The sequence below is a fragment of the Oncorhynchus tshawytscha genome, linkage group LG19, assembly GCF_018296145.1.
Source record: "Oncorhynchus tshawytscha isolate Ot180627B linkage group LG19, Otsh_v2.0, whole genome shotgun sequence".
NCBI classification, from domain to species: Eukaryota; Metazoa; Chordata; class Actinopteri; order Salmoniformes; family Salmonidae; genus Oncorhynchus; species Oncorhynchus tshawytscha.
The window spans coordinates 16,078,255-16,095,112 of record NC_056447.1 but is presented as its reverse complement, the minus strand read 5'-3'; the positions used below and the strand labels follow the sequence as shown (position 1 = coordinate 16,095,112).

At 43.1% G+C, this 16,858-nt stretch overlaps 1 protein-coding gene across 4 annotated transcripts in view; it reads right to left on the bottom strand.

The window, feature by feature from the left end:
• Positions 1 to 16,858, bottom strand: part of si:ch211-272n13.3 (ankyrin repeat domain-containing protein 26) — a 97,939-nt gene that overhangs the window by 14,958 nt on the left and 66,123 nt on the right. For 3 of the 4 annotated variants that reach the window (XM_042301371.1, XM_042301372.1, XM_042301373.1), the window contains 12 exons: positions 15,550 to 15,734; positions 14,615 to 14,767; positions 13,812 to 13,987; positions 11,882 to 11,975; positions 11,430 to 11,456; positions 10,829 to 10,906; positions 10,419 to 10,553; positions 9,678 to 9,790; positions 8,395 to 8,539; positions 7,632 to 7,787; positions 7,315 to 7,449; positions 6,601 to 6,836 (listed from right to left, as the gene is read on the bottom strand). In XM_042301371.1, coding sequence (XP_042157305.1) covers positions 6,601 to 6,836; positions 7,315 to 7,449; positions 7,632 to 7,787; positions 8,395 to 8,539; positions 9,678 to 9,790; positions 10,419 to 10,553; positions 10,829 to 10,906; positions 11,430 to 11,456; positions 11,882 to 11,975; positions 13,812 to 13,987; positions 14,615 to 14,767; positions 15,550 to 15,734 — 1,633 coding nt within the window. The remainder of the gene's footprint in view (positions 1 to 6,600; positions 6,837 to 7,314; positions 7,450 to 7,631; positions 7,788 to 8,394; positions 8,540 to 9,677; positions 9,791 to 10,418; positions 10,554 to 10,828; positions 10,907 to 11,429; positions 11,457 to 11,881; positions 11,976 to 13,811; positions 13,988 to 14,614; positions 14,768 to 15,549; positions 15,735 to 16,858) is intronic. The other variant, XM_042301374.1, reaches the window with a different exon arrangement.

The following is a 16,858-nucleotide window of genomic DNA, read 5'->3' as shown; positions in this document are numbered from 1 at the left end:
TGTTCATACTCTTGACAATGATTCGAGCTGCACAGGTCACAGCTGCTCATTGGAACAAATGGTCAACTGTGCTGGAGGCTCCTAACATCATCATACAACGTGGCACACCATGTAATCCAGCTACTCTGATGCTTCCTCCAGATACCACATTACTTGAACACGACTGTTATGAGTTGGTTTTGGATCAGCTTTCTGATGGGTTTACTAAAAGTCATCTGTTGGAAAACCCTGGTATGTGTCTTTTTTTCTATAAAACATCAACTGCAAAGATATGAATTCAGACCCTTTGCTATGAGACTTGAAATTGAGATCAGGTGCATCCTGTTTCCATTACTTATCCTTGAGATGTGCCAGATGTGTCCCCCTGCTTAAGCCAGTACATGTCCAGGCCCATCTGAAGTTTGCTAGAGAGCATTTGGATGATCCAGAAGAAGATTGGGAGAATGTCATATGGTCAGATGAAACCAAAAGAGAACTTTTTGGTAAAAACTCAACTTGTCGTGTTTGGAGGACAAAGAATGCTGAGTTGCATCCAAAGAACACCATACCTACTGTGAAGCATGGGGGTGGAAACATCATTCTTTGGGGCTGTTTTTCTGCAAAGGGACCAGGACGACTGATCCGTGTAAAGGAAAGAATGAATGGGGCCATGTATCGTGAGATTTTGAGTGAAAACCTCCTTCCATCAGCAAGGTAAAATGCTGGGATCTCAAGCATTGAAGGAATCAAGGATCTCAAGCATTGAAGATGAAACGTGGCTGGGTCTTTCAGCATGACAATGATCCCAAACACACCGCCCGGGCAACGAAGGAGTGGCTTCGTAAGAAGCATTTCAAGGTCCTGGAGTGGCCTAGCCAGTCTCCAGATCTCAACCCCATAGAAAATCTTTGGAGGGAGTTGAAAGTCCACGTTGCCCAGCAACAGCCCCAAAACATCACTGCTCTAGAGGAGATCTGCCTGGAGGAATGGGCCAAAATACCAGCAACAGTGTGTGAAAACCTTGTGAAGGCTTACAGAAAACGTTTGACCTCTGTCATTGCCAACAAAGGGTATATAACAAAGTATTGAGATAAGTATTTGGTCAATAACAAAAATGTGCAAATAAATAATTTGCAAATAAATTCATTAAAAATCCGACAATGTGATTTTCTGGATTTTTTTTCTCATTTTGTCTGTCATAGTTGAAGTGTACCTATGTTGAAAATTACAGGCCTCTCATCTTTTTAAGTGGGAGAACTTGCACAATTGGTGGCTGACAATACTTTTTGCCCCACTGTACTTGCATACTATTGTTTGAACAGATGAATGTGGTACCTTCAGGCATTTGGAACTTGCTCCCAAGGATGAACCAGACTTGTGGAGGTCTACCATTTATTATTTTCTGAGGTCTTGGCTGATTTCTTTTGATTTTCCCATGATGTCAAGCAAAGAGGCACTGAGTTTGAAGGTAGGCCTTGAAATACATCCAAAGGTACACCTCCAATTGACTCAAATAATGTCAATTAGCCTATCAGAAGCTTCTAAAGCCATGACATCATTTTCTGGAATTTCCCAAGCTGTTTAAAGGCACAGCCAACTTAGTGTATGTAAACTTCTGACCCACAGGAATTGTGATTAAGTTAAATAATCTGTCTGTAAACAATTCTTGGGAAAATGACTTGCGTCATGCACAAAGTAGATGTCCTAACGAACTTGCCAAAACTATAGTTTGTTAACAAGAAGTTTGTGAATTTGTAAAAAGATAATAACATGCATATTAACAACCACAACAGTGATGAATGTCGTTGGGGTGGAGGGTGGTATTCAGCAGCCTGATGGTAGAAAATATTGGCCAGTCTTAGTTTTTTTTCCATGATACTCCTGTACTGCCTGCATCTGAGTGACTGAAGCGGGGAGAACAGGGCATGGGCTTGGGTGGCTGGTGTCCCTGATGACCTTCTTGGTCTTCCTGCGACACCTGGTGTTGTAGTTGTCCTGCAGAGCAGGCAGTGTGCACCCAACGGTGCACCCTCTAAAGAACCTTGCAGTCTGTGGCGGTGTCCGTTGCCATACCAGGCCGTGATGCAGCCCGACAGTATGCTCTCGATGGTGCTCCTGTAAAACACTGCGAGGGCCCTCTGGGACAGGCCAAATCTCTTCATCATCCTGAGGTTGAAGAGTCGCTGTCGTGCCTTCTTCACGAGTGTCCGATTGGTTAGACCATTTCAGCTTCGCTGAGATGTGTATGCCGAGGAATTTTAAGTTATTGACCATCTCCATGGCAACGCCGTTGATGAGCATGGGGGAGTTTCCAGCCTGGTTCCTCCTGAATTCCACAATCAGCTCCTTTGCTTTGCTAACATTAAGGGGCAGGTTGTTTACCGGGCACCAAGCCATCAGAGTGCCTACCTCCTCCATGAAGGCTGTCTCATCGTTGTTGGTGATCAGGCTACTGTCGTGTTGTCAGCGAATTTGATGGAGTTGGAACTGTGTGAGACCACGCTGTCATTGGTATACAGAGAAAACAGGAGGGGACTGAGGACACATCCTTGTGGGGTCCCCGTGTTGAGGATCAGTGTCGAGGAGGTAATGTTGCCTACCTTCACCACCTGGGGGAAACCTGTCAGGAAGTAAAGGACTCAGTTGCATAGGGAAGAGTTCAGACCCAGGGCTGTGCGCTTTGTAATGAGCTTATATGGTATTGAAGGACGAACTGTAGTCTATGAACAGAATCCTCACAAACATTTATTTTGTCCAGGTGGGTAGAGGTAGTGTGCAGTGCAATGGCGATTGTGTCATCCATGGATCTGTAAGGTGGTAGGCAAATTGGAGGGGGTTGAGTGTGTCAAGGCGGGAGGAGGTGATATGGTCTTTGACTAGCCTCTTGAGGCACTTCATGATGACGGAAATAAGTGCTACTGGTTGGTAGTCATTCAGTTACTTTCCCTTGGGCACAGGGATGATAGTGGACATCTTGAAGCAGGTGGAAATAGAGGCCTGAGCTAAGGAGAGATTTAAAATGTCTTGCGAGGGTTAACACGTTTGAATGATTTACACACATCCTCAGTGGAGACTGAGTGTGTAGCCATCGGAGGCTCTCCTCGGCAGCTTAGGCTCATTGTACTCGAATCTTGAGTAAAAAGGTGTTTAACTTCTTGGTGACAGGGGGCAGTATTTTCACGTCTGGATGAAATGCATGCCCAAATTCAACTGCCTTCAACTGACGGTGAGTACCCAACAATTCGTATTCCAAAAGTTCTACCCGGGTGTGTGTAATAATGCACAAAACAATCAGATTAAGAAAATTTGAGAAAAACACCAGAAAAAAATACAAAAAAGTAGAAACCTGCAATGTTATGTCGGAGCTCGAGGTGAGGGGCCCTCTGTCGGTGTCATCTTAGCCAAATGATATGGTTATGATTCATTCAATGTAATAATGTGACACAGGAGGTTAGTAAATTACACCTTGTTATAGCATTGTAATGTAGTAGTGTTGTGCAGTACATGAACGATTCACTCAACTCTTTTTACTGACTTGAGTGTCATGGTTCGTTTTTCTGAGTGACTTGTTCATTTCAGTCGTTCGTTTGACCTGCGGACCACAATGAATACTTCAGCAGGATTAATACATGCTCCACCGGCTCAGCAGCTCCGGGCACGTGCTCAGTCCAGCAACTGTCTTATTTAGTCTCTCATGTGCACCAAAGGGGAATAGATCATGCTGTTGTCATGACGTGCCCTGGGGGCTATCATAGGTCTCTCTCGTTTTATGACTTAACGACAGGTGGTACATTCCTGGAAGGGACCCTCTCACCATTTGGACATGCAGCATTGAGAGAGAGAGAACAAAGGACTTCACTTGGCCAAACTGCTAAATCCCCAAAATGGGAGAATTAAATAATATTTAGCACTTCTGGGACCTGTTGGATCGGATGGTGAGGGCTAGGGCCATTCCTCACAGCAATGTCTGGGAACTTGCAGGTGCCTTGGTGGAAGAGTGGGGTAACATCTCACAGCAATAACTGGCAAATGTGGTGCAGTCCATGAGGAGGAGTTGTACTGCAGTACTTAATGCAGCTGGTGGCCACACCAGATACTGACTGTTACTTTTGATTTTGATCCCCCCCTTTGTTCTTTGTTCAGGCACAAATTATTCCATAATAATTAGTTAGTCACATGTCTGTGGAACTTGTTCAGTTTATGTCTCAGTTGTTGAATCTTATGTTCATACAAACATGTTAAGTTTGCTGAAAATAAACGCAGTTGACAGTGAGGACATTTATTTTTTTGCTGAGCTTATATTGCAATTATTCTTGAATGAGTGGCCATTCATGTGCAAAGGATTAGCATTTCAATGAATATAATTATAGACTGTGTAGTGAATCCATTTGTCTATACCGCTCTCTCCTTTGTCTACCAAGCTGTCATATAGGCATAGCCCACTAGCGACTTTTCTATCTCTGTTAGTAACCAATATCTACTGTTTGTGATGTATTTCTGTGATTATTTAGTTAGTTAGTAAATAAATAATTAATCCAATGTTTATATTGCTGATTCATTATGGAAACTAGGGTTCGTGCAGATAACCAAGAATTTTACGACGTTCAGATGAGACTGATAGAGGGAAAGAAAAATTAATGATTGATTGATGACTGAAATGTAAGAGATTTTTAGATCTCTAAGAGTTCATTCAGAAGTTGGAACTCCTGAAATAAACTTGTCTGTGGTGCCCCAGGTTATTAATGAGTTAATTGTTGCATGATTGAATTCAATCACGTAATCAATTAAACGTTAGATAATCGATTTGATAAAATAGCATGTCATCACATTGATGATAGTCAGACTGTAAGCAGCAGAAATGAGGAAAATACATGTTTAGAATTGATAGTTGATCGCATAGTAAAAGAATGAACGCAATTAATTGATTATTGAATATTACTCGATGGACACAGCTTTTATTAGAACCAAAACATACACAGCCTGCCTCTGCTCAACACTCGAACTAGAGAACGAATCGTTCCGGGGCAGCTGCAGTTTGCGACTGAAATTGTGCTGATCTGCCTCGCTGCAGTCAAGCAGTGTCATAGAGCCATTCACAATCTAGTCTGGTTGCGGCCACAACTAGACCTCGTTTCAAAGGTATCAATAAATAATCTTATTTGTATGCCTACCAATCACAAATGTACAATGCTTGAAGAACACTTTTATTCGTCTCAGTCGCAAAGAACAGCTCCAATAACAAGCCTTCTATGGCGAATGAGAGACTTGTAGAATCTAAGTTTTTAGTTCATTGTTCGCCGATAGGGGACTGCGTGCTCTGGGCGTTACCGAATCAAATGAACAAAATGAGTCGAAAGATTCATTGTTTTGACTGAACAAGTTGAAAAGATCTGAGAGAGTAAAAGGAGGCGAACTTGCCATCACTAGTACGCAGATTCTTAATTAGCATGTAGTTACATAAGTTGTCATGAAGACTTCATAATAGCAGTTGTTAGTAACAGTTGACAGAGCATATGAAAATAGGATGAACAGTAATTTTAACACCCATTACAACCGATTTTATAACGTCATGCCGTGACTCATAACTATTTAAAACTACTAATGACAGCTTTTGACAAAATGTTATGTTATATAGCTGTTATAAAGGCTTTATGAATGCCTGTATAAGGACACATACAGTACATTTTAGTCATATCCAGAGCGACTGGATCAAGCAAATAGGGTTAAGTTCCTTGCTTAAGGGCACATAGACATATTTGTCACCTAGCTCGGGGATTCAAAACAGCAGCCTTTCGGTTACTGGCCCAATGCTCTTCACCGCGAGAATACCTGCTACCCCAGTAAAGTGTTACCAAAACTTTTGTAGGCTGCAGACAGATAACAGTTGCGTTCATGTGCTTCAAATCATGACAGACATTAACATTATCTGCAATTAAAATACAGACCATTTCAAAGTCACAATGACCTACATTTGGTATCTCTGACGTCCAACTGCACAGGTAACTCCATACATACTAACAGCACACAGCCATGATCTATCACATCTCTACGGTTATCAAAGAGATGACACACCCAAACTAAGCACACATAACCACACTGAAGTTAAAGGGAGAGTTCACCTAAATAACAAATGCACATATCCTTACCTTGAAAGTAGTCTACGGGGCAGGAGAGGAAGGGAAACGTAAGTAATTTTTTCATTCAGGCAATCTATCCTTTTAAGCTTGAAATGATAACATGTCCTATTTGTCTGGTTGCCACAGAGCTACACTATGGTTGTGTTCATTAGGTAAACAGTGAAAAAGTCCAGGTTGTCCCTCCCCTGTTCTGGTATAAATAAACACGACCTACATCACCTTGCTTTCCCTCTTAACCTAACATCTAGGCCGAATCCCAAATAAACCCCTAGTTACTACGCACTTGTGGAAATCTGGGAGGATTTAACAGGTGTAGGCAATATGGTAATAGCGCCACTTGCTCACTGATGGGCTAGGAAATAGTCTCTCCATGATACTTACACCTGTCAAATCCTCTCAGATTGCCACAAGTACATAGGGTGTAGCGTCTAGGGGTCATTTTGGGATTAGGACCTAGATATATGCAGCCAGTACTTGGTCTCACCTCTCTAGTTTGACAGCCAGGGCCTTGCGGAGACGCAGCTCCTCAGTGTAGAGCTCCCTGTAGCGATCCAGCTCTGTGCGGGTGGAGTCTCGCAGGCTCATGCTGTCGTGCTGTGTGGAGTGCGCTCTGCCCAGCTCGCCCTCCAGCTCCCGGATACGCTGCTCCAGCGTGGAGCGCAAGCTGGCCTCGTTTGCTGCCTTGATCTGCTCCAACGCCTCCTGGGACGCCGCCTGGGTCTGAAGGAGGGATGTATTCAACAGGCAGCAACAGGAATGGGTAAAAACATGTGTATACACACTCTCACCAAGTGAATGCCATTCATCTGTTAATTAACTGCCAGGCAGAAATGGAAAACCAGCAGGACTAGCAGCCCTCAAGGACAACTTCCTTCCTTGAGGAAATCACTGATCTAACACGGTAAGGCTGATGATAGTCACAGGCTAGAAACCATGTTGTTACCTATCCACGTCATTATTTCAAGGGAGGGAGGATCAATTTTTTATTTTTTTTTATTTTACTAGGCAAGTCAGTTAAGAACAAATTCTTATTTTCAATGACGGCCTAGGAACAGTGGGTTAACTGCCTGTTCAGGGGCAGAACGACAGATTTTGTACCTTGTCAGCTCGGGGATTCGAACTTGCAACCTTTCGGTTACTAGTCCAACGCTCTAACCACTAGGCCAAGTTCTAGAATGTATCTTGTGCCCCCCCCCACCTGTAGGAAGAGGTTGACCTCCTCCAGTTTCTGTCTGATCTCCTGGCGGGCCCTCTCCTCTGCGTCTCGTCGGTACTGATCCACCAGGGTCTGGTCCATCACCCCCGCCTCCACCTGCCGCCGCAGGCCCAACAACTACAATACAGAATAGTACTTTACTAATAGATCTTGTAAATGCTTTACTTACTGAATATTTTACATATTAAAATGAAATATTCCATTGCACAGCCCTTTTTGTTTTTTTTGTTGACCCCCCTGGGATATGAACCGCCGACCTTCCGGCTACTGGATCGTCTCTAACCTCTGGGGCTACCCACCTCCTCCTCCAGGTGCCTCTTGCTACGCTCGAGCCGCTCGTTGCTGCGGCCCAGGCCCTTCAAGGAGGTCAGTTTCTCCTTGAGCTCCCCGTTGACCCTCTCCAGCTGGCTGCAGCGAGACACCTCCTTCTCCAGCTGCACTGACAGGTCATCCACCTGGGGACAGAGGGTCATTGAGATGAGAGGATGTGTATGAAGTGGTGTAGGGTGAAGTTGTCCCTAAATGCTGATCTTGGACCAGTTTTGCATTTTCCAGATTGGGGGATCAGAAGGTGATCCTAGATCTATACCTTGGGGAAACTTGAACCCAGAGCTGTATGAAGTACAGGGTTGTGTTCAGTCAGAACCAAACAGAAGAAAATAACCTGAAACAGGGAGGACTACCTGGACTTCTCTAATAAGACACATTTTTGTTTTAAGTTGCAAAACATTTAAAAAGGTTTTCCGTAGCGTGCCCTAATAAACACGACCCAGGAAATTGTAGAACATGAGATAAGATGTCAAATAAGAGGAAGATAAGGATCTGTGTGGGTCTAAACTTAACTTGATGAGTCGTCAATGCGTCCCAAATGGCACCCTAATCTCTATATAGTGCACTAGTACTTTACTTATTATGTCCATTGCACACATTTCCAGAGCAGCACAGATTCGAGAGTCAGCAGCAGTGCAGCACCCTAGGAAGTGAAGTAGTAGCACACTTTATAAGGAATAGGGTGCCATTCGGTTACACATCCTTGGTTTCAGGATCAATTGGGCTTAGTACCTTGTCCTTCATCCTGCTGATGTCAGCCTCAGTCTGTCTGTGGCCCATCTCCCCTCTCATGCTGCTCATGGGCGATCCAAACTCAGCCCCGGCACCGTCCTGCTCCCGCAGCTTCTTCTTAGCCGTCTTCACCAGTGTCCGCAGCCTGTACAACATTCCACACAGAGACAGATACACACATTTAATCTTAATGACACATGGGTCGTTCCACCAATTTGGTTCCTTGAGTACTGTAACTTGGAGAAAAAATATTTTTTCTTTGTTTCACTTTATTTTAACATTGTCATAAAGAACACAACGTAATAAAAAAATATATGTCATCCCATCTCAAGAGGTTAAATAAAAAAATTACTATACTATTAAGTGCCAAGTAAAGAAACAGGCTTGACAATTTAATCTTAAAATCAGCCATAAATCCTCTTGTGATAGGGGAATAGAAGCTTGTTGTCTGCAACAGCATGGAGGGGCAATTGAATGAAAGCTTCACAATTGTTTAAAAAAAATTGATTGTTAAAACATTTCTTGCCTGCAACATTATTATGCTCGACCGTTGTTCCACCACAAAACACCAGAAAATGGTGAAAGAGTGTGGAACCAGCTCACCTGCTTTTAACTAGGGTTTGACTATTCTTTTTAAAAAGAATTAAGGAATAGTTTCATCGTATTAAAACAAGAGTTCAGTAAGAGGGTTAAACTTAGGGTTAAACTTTTGTTACCACTTATTACATTAAATAAATAATAGTCAGAAATGACTGTCAATGCTTTCCAATGAAAGTGAAAACCTAGAAGTCACACAGAGGGACATGTCAAAATGCTACATTTTTGCACTTTAGCAATTCTTTATTCATATAAAAAATCTGATTGAATTTTCCATGCGGTCTATATTAAAAAGGGCACTACATTCAATATAACAAGCATTTAAAATGTCTACTTAAAAGATCAAAAGGCACTAATTTCATAGAACGACCTAGATGCCCTAGATCAGTCTGACTGATTGGACACCGAAACATCACACCACTGATGGGAAAAACCCCCACATCTAACTCACAAACCCAGACACACAAATCATATCACAAACCTATAGACAGCAAGTAACCCATAAACACAAGGCATCGGCTAACTCACAACACACCCAGAGAGGTGCACCAGACAAAAGCCGGGGATGAATGCGCTGGGTCTACTATAATTGGGCTCTATAGTAGTACTATGGTGGTAATAGACATGAAGAGGTTGCTCTACCGTCCTGAGGAGGGTGCTGTGGAGAAGGGAGGTTGTACTGTCACCTGTACATTTCTTTCTGTAGTTCTGAGTTTCTCTTCATCTCCTGGTCCAATCTGGTGTCCACTGACTTTTTCTGCTCCCCTATCTTCTTGGCCTTCTTCTTCTCTAACTCCATCTGGAACACACAGGACAAACAGGGATGAAATTACTGAAGTCTTATTTTTCATCTTCATCCAGATAAGTCAATTAAGAACAGATTCGACCTGTCAACAATGAAGTCTTCACACACCCCTACAGTGTAATAAGGTAGATTAAGGATGTGCATCTTTCCTTTTCAAGATGATTCGATACGTATCTAGATACATGGGCTCCGATACGATAAGTTTTGAAACGATTCGGTGTGATTCAGTTTGGTCAACTGGCAGCCCGCGGGCCGGCCCCCTTTTGTAGGCCAGCGGATCAATCCAGTTTTTTGGAACTCAGTCGGATTCTCAACTTACTGTTGAGCGTTAAAATAGTAGAATAGTAGAAAATCACATATCTTAAACATTTGAACCGGGGAGCAATGCATATTGGTGAATCCCTATGGTAGATCCCTTTATCTGTGGCTTTTTTTCTATATGGCCTGTTGAATTAGACGGTAGTATTGTGACGTTCGACATAAAATATTCAATAGAAGCGATGCTGGGGATTGTTTCTGAACAGGGCCTTGGTTTAAGGCAGTGCTTTTTATGTTCACAGGTGAGGTGTTAATGGCCAGCTGTGCGTTTGTGTGTATGCCAATGGTCGTCTTGATTGGTCACCTGGCTGCTGAGCTCTCCTTTCTCCTTCTCCAGCTCAGCCAGACGCAGACCCAGCTTAGAGCGGCTCTTCAGCTCCTCCTCCCACAGCGCATGGGAGTCCTGGGCGTTATGGGACAGCATGCTTTGCTTCTGCACCTGAGGGTAGAGGGGTAGGGTTACGCTACTAATGTAGAGCCGAATGTTAGTGGTCCATATCAAGACTAAAAACGAAAACCCTTTGCCCGTCTCTGAATTCGTGAAGCTAAACACGTAAAGATATATTGCGGGGCATCTGGCATATTGAGTTAATATTTTTGCAGCGTTGACATATTAGCGCGAATGACGGAGAGATGTGGTATGTGGAAGCATCTTTAGACAATGAAGACACAATACAAATTTCAACCGAGGAAGTAGTAAAGTAATCAACCAACCTCCTGACTGAGCTGGTCCTCCAGGGTCATCTTGCTGCACTGCAGGCCAGTCACCAAGTCCTCCAGACGGTTCCTGACCTGAGGGTTGAAGAGTAGAAGAGTGATGCAACATGTGGACAAGAGATGTGGCTCCTCATCCAAATAAGATAGGATCAACTTAATTGTCCCAGAGGAAGAATCAATCCCGAAAAGACACAAGAGCGAGAAAATAAATAAATACATCCAAAGCATGTAACACCATGCAGCTCTAGAGAGAAACAAAAAAAATAGGTCCCAGACCACACCAAGATGATATACCGGTATAGGGAGAAAAAAGAGATCAAAAGACCTCCGACTTGCAAAGAGACCACCACCAATCAAAAACAACCCAACACAACCAGAAGAAAACCCAAAGACATTTATAAAAAACAACTCATTCAAGCAATGTTTTTGAATTTCTGGTGTAGAAATAGTGCCCAAACGGCCGATCAAATCTAAAAGCAGTGGCTAAAGTGTAGGGAGTCTTGATCATTAATTTATTTTTCCTTTTGAGGGGGATCTTTCTTCAGAGAAGAAAATCAAACGCAAAGAAATGTATACAGCTACTATGTCAAATACAAACCCCTCCTCCTGCTGCAGAGTCAGATGGCTGTGAAGAGATTGAATACCTTTAAAGTCAATATTAATTTAATTACAATTTAATTACTAATTTACCCTTATATCTCCTGTAAAACAGTAACTTGTCTACTGTAAATTATAATTTCATGTCATAGCATTAGTAAGACCACAAAAAGACAGCCAGGGCTTATAAAGATTAAAATCAGCACTAAAGTATAGTTCTGCAAAGTTACTCAATGTTTATTTACCTTGAAAGGCAGTCTCCCCTTGTCCATAGACTACTTTCAAGATAAGTAAACAATATGAATACATAAATTCTCTGAAATAGCCCTTTTAACATGGCACATTATATCGAAACATGGTGATTTTTCCCAGCCCTATGCATGGGAACCAAAGACAATATGGAAAACTGACTGGGGGGATGAAAATGTTTGGATGCAGATTGACTAGACTCACCATGGCAGAGTCTTGGACTCCTTTCTGCAGTGCCTCGATCTTGTTGGTCTGCTGCTTTGCTGCTGCCTCCAGCCTGGCATTCTCAATCTCCAATCTGCAGTCACACAACATTAATACGACAGTCACAACGTTCACATTCCTATAGTATGTAGTCTTATTCAGAAGCAGTTTTATAACAGTTTGTTTCCCCCCAAAAATGACAGATTCAATTTCATACAACCCTAAATTGGTGACTGAGTTTGTGTGCGTGCGCTCACGCTTTTATATGTGTGTGAGAGTACAGTCGTGGCCAAATAGTTTTGACACAAATATTAATTTCCACAAAGTTAGCTGCATCAGTGACTTCAGATATTTTTTGTCAGATGTTACTATGGAATTCCTTAAGTATAATTACAACCATTTCATAAGTGTCAAATGATTTTATTGACAATTACATGAAGTTGATGCAAAGAGTCAATATTTGCAGTGTTGACCCTTCTTTTTCCAAGACCTCTGCACTCCGCCCTGGCATGCTGTCAATTAACTTCTGGGCCACATCCTGACTGATGGCAGCCCATTCTTGCATAATCGATGCTTGGAGTTTGTCAGAATTTGTGGGGTTTTGTTTGTCCACCACCTCTTGAGGATTGACCACAAGTTCTCAATGGGATTAAGGTCTGGGGGGTTTCTTGGCCATGGAACCAAAATATCGATGTTTTGTTCCCCGAGCCACTTAGTTATCACTTTTGCCTTATGGCAAGGTGCTCCATCATGCTGGAAAAAGCATTGTTCATTACCAAACTGTTCCTGGATGGTTGGGAGAAGTTGCTCTCAGAGGATGTGTTGGTACCATTCTTTATTCATGGCTGTGTTCTTAAGCAAAATTGTGAGTGAGCCCACTCCCTTGGCTGAGAAGCAACCCCACACATGAATGGTCTCGGGATGCTTTACTGTTGGCATGACACAGGACTGATGGTAACGCTGACCTTGTCTTCTCCGGACAAGCTTTTTCTGGATGCCCCAAACAATCGGAAAGGGGATTCAGAGAAAATGACTTTACCCCAGTCCTCAGCAGTCCAATCCCTGTACCTTTTGCAGAATATCAGTCTGTCCCTGATGTTTTTCCTGGAGAGAAGTGGCTTCTTTGCTGCCCTTCTTGACAACAGGCCATCCTCTAAAAGTCTTCGCCTCACTGTGCGTGCAGATGCACTCACACCTGCCTGCTGCCATTCCTGAGCAAGCTCTGTACTGGTGGTGCCCCGATCCCGCAGCTGAATCAACTTTAGGTGACGCTTGCTGGACTTTCTTGGGCGCCCTGAAGCCTTCTTCACAACAATTGAACTGCTCTCCTTGAAGTTGCTGATGATCCAATAAATGTTTGATTTAGGTGCAATCTTACTGGCAGTAATATCCTTGCCTGTGAAGTCCTTTTTGTGCAAAGCAATGATGACGGCACGTGTTTCCTTGCAGGTAACCATGGTTGACAGAGGAAGAACAATGATTCCAAGCACCACCCTCCTTTTGAAGCTTCCAGTCTGTTATTCGAACTCAATCAGTATGACAGAGTGATCTCCAGCCTTGTCCTCGTCAACACTCACACCTGTGTTAATGAGAGAATCACTGACATGATGTCAGCTAGTCCTTTTGTGGCAGGACTGAAATGCAGTGGAAATGTTTTTGGGGGGATTCAGTTCATTTGCATGGCAAAGAGGGACTTTGCAATTCATTGTAATTCATCTAATCACTCTTCATAACATTCTGGAGTATATGCAAATTGCCATCATACAAACTAAGGCAGCAGAATTTTGTGAAAATGTATATTTGTGTTATTCTCAACTTTTGGCCACGACTGTACTTTTGTGTTTGCTTGTGTGTGTAAGTACAAGTGCACCTGTGTTCCTGCATGTTGTTGTGTGCGTGCGTGTGCGTGCGTGTGCATGCACGTGTATACCTCTGCACTGCCTCCTCCAGCTGTTTAATGGTGGTGTCTGAGCCTGCAAAGGCAGACAGCACCTCCTGCAGTTTCTGAGAGGCGGTGACCACCTCTCTCTCCTTCTCATCTAGACTGCTCTTCAGAGCTTTGATGCGCCGCTCCGCCTGAACGTACTGGTCCTCGCTCTCCTCCAGCTGTGAGGTAGCAAGTTCACAGAGTTAACGTGATTCCCTATTCTACTTGACAGACAATGACATTTGTTCTGCACAATATATTTATATCTGAACATTCTGATAGAATAGGGAATCATGCTATTATATCTGTCATATCTATTCTATACAATACTTTTCTATCGGAACATCCTGTAATGTCGCCCCCGCCCGAGGTCAAGCGGTCATACGGCCATCTTTCAGAAGGTCAATCTCAGGTCACTAGCATCACTGTGAACATCTGTTAACCTATACATTGAACCATAGTTCTTACTGTAACCCTAACCCGGTCAGTAGCCAGCTGTACACAAAAAAATCCAACTTCATCAGTGAGCTGTCTAATCTAAGACAGGTTGATTGATGCCACAGCATCCACCACCAGCCAGTCTACATTGGAGAGACTGTAGATACCATAAACTGCCACAGGGAGGCACTGTCTTACTCCTACCAATATGGCTCCTTTAGAAATATAATTACGAGACTTGAACTTGAATGGGGATGTAAGTTCTAGTAAGTCTGGTTCTACAATGCTTCCAAGGGGTGACGTTTCCCCAGATCTAGGATCATATTCCCGTCACCTGATCATAACCTGAACCATTTGCATTCGCCCACCTTCCCCTTAAGGCGGTCCATGTCCTTGAGCAGTCGCGCCTTCTCCTCCTCCAGGTCATTGCGGTAGCGTGTGTTCACCTCCAGGGAAGCCTCGCTCATCGACAGCTTCTTCAGTGAGTCGGCGAGTTCTTGCTGCAGCTGCCTCAAACTGGTCTGTTGGCCATGAAACGTAAGAGCAAAATAACGTTTTCTTTGTTAAACAGAGAGACTGAACTTTTCCGGGCTGGTAGAGAGAGAGAGCGCAGGGGGGTGATTAAGACAAGCTAATCCTCTTATGTAGTAGAAAACGGGAGGATGGGAAGCGCCACAAAACTACACTAGTAGATCATGAGAAGCGTAGGTTGAAGGTGCTCTTTGACTTGCAGCTATTAGTGGCTAAAGTTAGCTTCAGTTTGTAGTGGATGTTATAGAGGTGACGTGTTTACTTATTCTACATGTCTGAGGCATGTTTGTTCTACATTAAATAGTTATATCTGTACATTCCACAGCGTAGTGCCCTGCTGAATGCTATCCTGTTCTCTATCCTGGGCCCTGTTCAAATTCTATCAAGCTGCATCCTTCCTCCTTTTTTGAAGTAGTCACTGATTAGAAATGACTGAACAGGTGAAAACCATGCATTTGGAGGCCTTGCATTCACCAATCTAATATCTAATCTGTGATTATTTCAATGAAGGAAGGATGCATTTTTTAGGGCTCTACATCAAAGCGTTTTTCTGTGATTCCTTGAATCCTATCTCCTTGCCTCCTTCTCAACCGTATTGTAGGAGGAATGTCTGAGGTCCCTCCCCTTATTCTTCTCCAATACCTTTTTGATGTGAGGAGAGAGAATGTGAGGAACCCAGGAAAGATGAAGTGAGAAAGAGCCTTTATTCTACATTATAGATTTAAACCACAACGTTGTGCCTTGCTGAATGCACCCCACCCCTATATCACACCTCTCTGTCGTTCTTCTCCTCCTCCAGCTTGTAGACCTGGTCGCGGAGGTCGGCAGCCTTGGTGGCCAGCTCCTTGCTCCTCTCCTCTACCAGCTGCACACGCTCCTCCCCGTCCGAGCGCAGCTTAGCCAGCAGGTCGCCAAAGCGCTCCTGGGCGTCCGTCACCGCCTTCTCCTTCGCCATCCCTTTGAATTTAATAAACTGTATTACTCCCATGGCACTCATCGTAAGAGTAGGGGGTGTTTACACTGGTGCCCTGGCTAAATTTCCAACCCAACCTGGCTTCATTTTTATCATGGCCACCTAATCAGCCCCCTCATTCCTAATTGGCATATATCTCTCCACCATGCTAGCTGTGTGGTGAGTGTTCTGGCACAAATGGTTGCCATGCATCACCCAAGTGGGTGCCACATATTGGTAGTGGATGAGTCGAGTTAATCTCAATAATTTTGAGCACCTAGGTGGAAAAGCACTTATTCCATTTCATTATTATTATTGTAAATCCCCAAATGGGAACATGGATGTGTCACCAGCATGACAAAGTGAAGACATATTTTTAGAAATGCAATTTATTTGCAAATTTATTGAAAATGAAATTCAGAAATCTCTCATTTACAGAAGTATTCTCACCCGAGTCAACACTTTGTAGAAGCACCATTGGCAGAGATTACATCTGAGTCTTTCTGGGTAAGTCTCTAAGAGTTTTCCAAACCTGGATTGTGTCAAATTTGCCCATTATTCTTTTCAGAATGTATCATTGCTAGACAACCATTTCCAGGTCTTGCCATAGATTTTTCAAGTAGATTTAAGTCAAAACTGTAACTCAGCCACTCAGGAACATTCACGGTCTTCTTGGTAAATTAGTTTTCGTCTTGTGTTTTAGGTTAATGCCACCACTATGCTTGAAAATATGGAGAGTGGTAACCAGTATTGGATTTGCCCCAAACATACTATTGTATTCAGGACAAAAAGTTAATGGCTTTGCCACATTTTTTTGCAGTATTACTTTAGTGCATTGTTGCAAACAGGAAGCATGTTTTGGAATATTCGTATTCTGTACAGACTTCCTTCTTTTCACTCTGTCAATTAGGTTGGTAATTGTGGCGTAACTATAATGTTGTTGATCCATCCTCAGTTCCCTCCTATCACATCCATTAAACTCTAACTGTTTTAAAGTCAATCCATGAGCGGTTTCCTTCCTCTCTGGCAACTGAGTTAGGAAGGACGCCTGTATCTTTGTAATGACTGGGTATATTGATACACCATCCAAAGTGTAATTAACTTCACCATGCTCAACGGGATAGTCAAT